Genomic DNA, 6,000 nt, shown 5'->3' with positions numbered 1-6,000 from the left:
AGCGTCACAGTTATCTGAAGTGGGCTCAATAGGACAGAAACTGAAAGTGCTGTAGTCCCACAGGCTGCTGTGTGTGTGTGTGTGTGTGTGTGTGTGTGTGTGTGTGTGTGTGTGTGTGTGTGTGTGTCCATGAGCTGAAGAGATTGTTGCTTTAGTTGAAAGCAAAAGCTCAAACCTTATTTAACAAAGACTTTTTGTTTTTCTGTCAGAAGCAGTGCGAAACACCTCCTAAGAAGTAAACTGAAATGACAGTGTGCATATCTACACAACACTTGATGAGCACAGTGCATTTGATGTTTGCATCAGTCATTTTTAATGTTACTGACCAGCATCATTTAACTATCTGCCATCAGATAATCCCAAGTCTTAAATTCAAACCTAATAACTACCCATTTTACAACACAGAAAACCCATGCCAAGTCAAATCACCAACAATATAACAATGAAAAGATTTAAAATCATTACAAGGCTCTAAAATATACCTGATAATTAAGCTTAAAATTCTCCAAAGGCACTGAAGGAGAGCTGTTTGCAGATCACTGCAATTAAAATGTGCAGGGCACCTACCACAATTAGTGATATTAAATTTGTAAAGTAAAGTAATCATTTGACTGAGTCTTCTAATTACAAGTGTGGAAAGATACTGAACTGTGATACTTTTATAAAAACTGGCCTGCCAAAGTATATTATTATATTATATTTAGCCAGGGGACATTTCTCACAAGAGCAGAACTAAACTTTGGTCATAAATGTGTTTACTTTGGTTTATTTAAAAAAAGAAAAGAAAAAGGTTTGTTCAGGAACTGATCCAAAAACATCAGATCAAAAACATCAATATTCCCATTTGAGGCTGTGTGAAAGTTTTGATATTACAGCTTTACTGATAAATATTGCAGTAATGGTGGTAATGATTAAAAGTCCATCCAACTTAGAACCACAGAAAGCAACAGTCAAGATTAAAATGCATCAGTGATTAAGCACAGTAATGATGGGGAGCATTAACAAACAGAACATAAAATTACAATAACAAATGCAACCAAAAAAAAATCTATAAAATTTTAAAAAATTATGCTTTTCATTTTATCCACAATCAGGAATACTGAAACTTGCACGCACGCACGCACACACACACACACACACACACACACACACACACACACACACACACACACACACACACACACACACACACACACAGCTGCTACAGCCTATGAACCAGTGTGTGTAAATGCACATATGTGCATGTGTTGAGTGTTTACATTGATTGAAAAGGGACCAAACCTGTCTCCGATTACTTTACACCCCACCTCTAGAGCTAGCCTGGCACTGTGAGCAATTTGCAGCTATACTAGAGCAGATGAGACCAGCAGCTAACTGAGATCCAGTTGCTTTCATTGACTCACATCCAAGCAGGCCAGCACAGGCCCAACACACACACACACACACACACACACACACACACAACACACACACACACACACACACACACACACACACACACACACACACACACACACACACACACACACACACACAGTTTCCTCCCAGGTGGACTTGTACACAACGCCCACTAACACCTCACCAATCCACACAAACTCCCTCTCGCTGTCACACAAACACACACACAAAGCAATAGCTTAGCCAAGAGGTGTGAACACAAACTACTGGGTAAAAATTGGAAAGTGTCACACCAAGCTTAGATGTGTGTTGTGACCAAAAATATCTGTTCCTGCTGTATATATAGCTCATGACACCTCCAGATCAACGCTTTTTTTTGTTTTTTTAACCATTTCTCACATTCTGCATTTATTCAGGCAGCAGACGCCCCCTCTCCGCAGAGGGAGCAGGAACACTAATTGTTGCTACTGTTTTCAGTGAAATAGGTCTGTCACCCATTCATGATACACATGAAGACACTGAGAATGAAATCCATATGTAGGAAGGCTCTAAACAGCTTAATGGTAATAAAAAGTTTGGTGGTTTGATTCCCGGCTCCTCCAGCCCACATGTGAAAGTGGCCTGGACAAGATAATTTACACGATTATAGAAAAGGCTCTTAAAGGCATAGAGAAAAGTGCTGTATGAACAGCAGAGCTCTATACAAACACTAGTACATTTACTATTTAAAATATAAGGTATACCTGCAAAAACTAATAATAGCAACAACAAAATGCAAAAGCAAAAAGACCCAGCCACTAGATCAGCGACTGAAGAATGACTCTGACATGCATGTGTAAGACTAACAGGTCAGCAAAGGAATGATGACCCAACATCAAGTGCTCCTCACCGAAGTAGATCTAACTTTTAAGTACAAGACAGTTTGTGGGAGAGCATTAACAAGACCTGAGTACAGCAAAGAGATGCAACATCTCATTCAGAAAAGTGAAAGCTCTAACTGAAACCCCTCCTTGCAGAGATTTCAGATCAGTTTTGTGAGACTGCTAAACAAGGCGTAATGTAAAAGAACCTCTTGCTCTCTTGAAACGAGCTGCTAAGAAACATTAGCTGAAAACTGGTAAATATCAAAAGCAGGCATTTAAGAATTTAAAAATATAGGAGCTATAGTCAGTTACTGCTCTGGAACAAAAGCCTGAGCTTTTGGGTCGCTGGTTGTACTTGTGCATATGTTGACCTCATTATTTGACACTTTGGCCATGTTTCAGCATCTATTGTTGTAACAGTGTACACATATGACAGAAAAATCAGGAAAAGCATAGATTAGCACAGGTCTATATTAAAGACCTTTATGTCACCTTGAAAGGGTATTTACTTTATCAATGCTGCAACAAAGAATGCCACTAATAATAAACAAATGCAACCATTAGAGAGTCGTTATGAAAATGGATGATACAAATTTGCAGAAAAAACAAGCTAAACCTTTCAGGGTTAGGTTAAAAATAAAAGTGACACTGGTGGGACAAAACAATCCAAACAACTCAGGTGTCACGCCAGCCACACTGCAAATGAATCAGACTTACTAAAAATAATGACGTCAGAAGGACAGAAATAAAGTTTTAATGAGTCACTTTCCACATGTCAGAAGATCCAAAGGTGAGATCACGACACAACCAAAACACAGCAGTCTTAACTCATTCCCCATAAAGACAACATTTGACAGCCTCCCCTGTAACCTCAATGATGAGTTTTGACACCTCAATACATATCAATGAAGACGTGGTTTGACAACCATCAGAACAGGTTATGGGTTTTTCCAAGGGTGGCCCTAGTAAGCTGTAAAGGCAGCAATCACCCTCACTAACTTCTGATGCACACCCAGTCATTTTGTTCTGGAAGCAGGCCTGAAATATGACAAAAACTGCTCGGTTCAGAAGAGAGAAACAAGAGTTACCCCTAGTAGGCGTCCAAGGGGGAATAAGTTAAGACAGTTTCTGTTTTCGATAAAAAAGAAAGGGCCTGAACATCCAAGCGTGGCAACCTGGTATCTCACACACTTTGCTCTAAAAAGCTAAATCAGAAAATGGCCACACTTTGAAGGTGCACCCTAATCAAACTTGTCCAGCCGAGCAAAAATTTCTGGAAACACAATCTCACACAAAGGATGACAATGTAACCACAGAAGCATCCTAGACTAGAACCCGCAGAGAGGCCGCCAGTGTTACCTCAAAAGAAGGTGTTACAATTGTGAACAACTTGTTTCATTTAGTGAAGTGTACACTGGGCGTGTACTGTGTATTTTAGCTACTGTGTGAATGTGCAATAAGAAGATAGGCAGTAAGCCGTAGGGCAAACTGACCTTGCCTAACCTACCGTTATAGCAGCCCCAGAGCCTAACCGAGTAACCTTGAGAATACTGATATTCTGAGGTGAAATGCATTATTTTACCAGAATATCTCATAACCTGATTTGGGTCAGAACTGATGAATGGGGAAAACACAAGGAACTATACTTTATGGGTGGTCAGTTTTCACAGAAATGTTCCCAAATACTGAGAGAAAAAGTGATTTTGCAGTAATTTAATTCAATTTTCCTCAAGTGAATAACATTTTTTGTTTCTTTTTGATCTCACTGATGAGCAAAGGATACCGTTGAGCACGCTACAGACACAAAGTAATGGCTATGTGTGGGAGATGTAGCGAATGTATTACATGTGATGTCTTTGTCTGTCCGTGTGTGTGTGTGTGTGTGTGTGTGTGTGTGTGTGTGTGTTGCTGGAGTGAGATAGCAGGGTGGCTGAGCCTGTGGCTGTTGCCATGACAACCAAAGATAGCTGTGCTGGTAAAGGAGAACGTTACGGTTTTCTTTTTTCTTTAAAGAAAACAAAAACAAATATTTTTGTAACATTTAAATGAGACAGATGTGCAAGGTTGATGTGTGTGATCATGCTAACATCAGAGGTGAACCTGTGCTTTTGTGTGATTCCTTTGTCTGTCTCTCCTCTTAGTTCATCCCACCTCGTGTGACATCACAGTGTGTGACATCACCACAGCCCAGAGCTGATCAGCATTCAGAGCAGCAAGGCAGCCTCCTTCCACACTCTCTCTGTCACACACACGCACACGCACACACACACACACAAAGCAACTGAGCATGCTTACACCAAAACTCCTTGCCTGCATGACGATGCTATCACTAACATACATAGACAATACAACATAAACAGTCCAATGTGCGCTTTGATGACTGCTGAGAAAGACATTAAAACACATACTCAAACAGCATATAGAGCAACCAAAAAAAAAAAAAAATGACTAGAGAAGCATCAAGTTTCTACAATGCTGCTTCCCCAGTGGGTTCATAAGGATATGGCAAATTTATTAGGGATTGGGAGGGCCAAAGACAAAGGAGTTACAGTAATGTTTGAAATCAATTAAATCAACAGCCTGTGATTGCATCTTACCATTGTTTGCTAGTTGTCAGTTAAAGTAGTGATATATATATATATATATATAAATAAAATTACTGCATTTAAAATTTACAGAATACAACTGTATATCAGAGAAGGGTAAAAATATCTTTATATTTTTACATTTCTTTTTTTAAAAGCTGGATAGATGGAAATACCAGCGTGCATTGACTGAAACCTCTTATAAAACCTGTGCTACACAATTTCTTAAAAAACAAACAAACAAAAAATCTATATAAAATAAAACACGGTTCTGTTAAGAAGTCAACTTGTGTGTCACATTTTTTATCCTTCCATTCTTCATTTTCAACCTGCAGGAAACTCTGTATATACTGTAGATATTTGTAAAAGTGCAACTTTAAATACAGTTCTGCACATACAGTGTGTTGCATGTTCCACATAGCACCAGCACTGCAATTTATTTTGCTCAAAAGCCAAAAAACAAACAAAATAACAAAACCCCACTATGGGGAATCCCTTGAAGCAACTTCAACATAACAGAGCTATTACAGCAACTATGAAACTGAAGTCTAAAAAGAAAACAAAAAACAAACTATCAATACTAACAACCAATGCCACAATGAACCAAAAAAAACAAACAAACAAAAAAACTTTGTAGTTCTCACCTTGTTTGAAGCCATCTCACTGACTGAGTGTCTCGTCTGCAGGGTCTCCAACTGGTCCAGGCACCAGTCCAGCTCCTCCAGGGTCTCAGTGGCCAGTTTCTGGTAGGCCTCCTCTGCAGGGGCAAGACAGGAGGGCAAGGGATCAGTAAGGGCCCGCTTCAGAGGGCTAGTGGACGGTCCAGGCCCGGGGTCTCCCACCCCACAAACAGCTAAGCTGGGATACCCCGAGTAGACACATGGGTGACTCTTCATACTGGACAGGTGAGCCACCTGTGGGGGGGGAGGGTGTGGGAGTAGGGCCTTTATGTCCCGTATCCTAACCCACAGATGAGCAGAGGTCAGCTGTAGCAAAGCTCATTGAGTCCCTTGGAGAAAAGTATCCTTCACTGCAGTCCCACAGTTCCCAGATTCTTCTTTTTAAGTCAGATACAATCCCTGGGAGTACCGTTGTAAAAGATGGATGGCAAACGGCCACCCTGAGTCAATTCAGTGTGTCCAGATGCTTGTTAA

The 6,000-nt window shown here is 40.2% G+C and overlaps 1 protein-coding gene across 2 annotated transcripts in view; it reads right to left on the bottom strand.

Moving 5' to 3' along the window:
• Positions 1 to 6,000, bottom strand: part of pde4d (phosphodiesterase 4D, cAMP-specific) — a 162,147-nt gene that overhangs the window by 15,582 nt on the left and 140,565 nt on the right. For both annotated transcript variants that reach the window (XM_030737267.1, XM_030737268.1), the window contains exon 6: positions 5,491 to 5,603. In XM_030737267.1, coding sequence (XP_030593127.1) covers positions 5,491 to 5,603 — 113 coding nt within the window. The remainder of the gene's footprint in view (positions 1 to 5,490; positions 5,604 to 6,000) is intronic.

The sequence above is a fragment of the Archocentrus centrarchus genome, chromosome 9 (assembly GCF_007364275.1).
Source record: "Archocentrus centrarchus isolate MPI-CPG fArcCen1 chromosome 9, fArcCen1, whole genome shotgun sequence".
In the NCBI taxonomy this organism is placed as follows: domain Eukaryota; kingdom Metazoa; phylum Chordata; class Actinopteri; order Cichliformes; family Cichlidae; genus Archocentrus; species Archocentrus centrarchus.
Note: the sequence above shows the minus strand (reverse complement) of the source record. Positions and strands in the feature narration are given on the sequence as shown.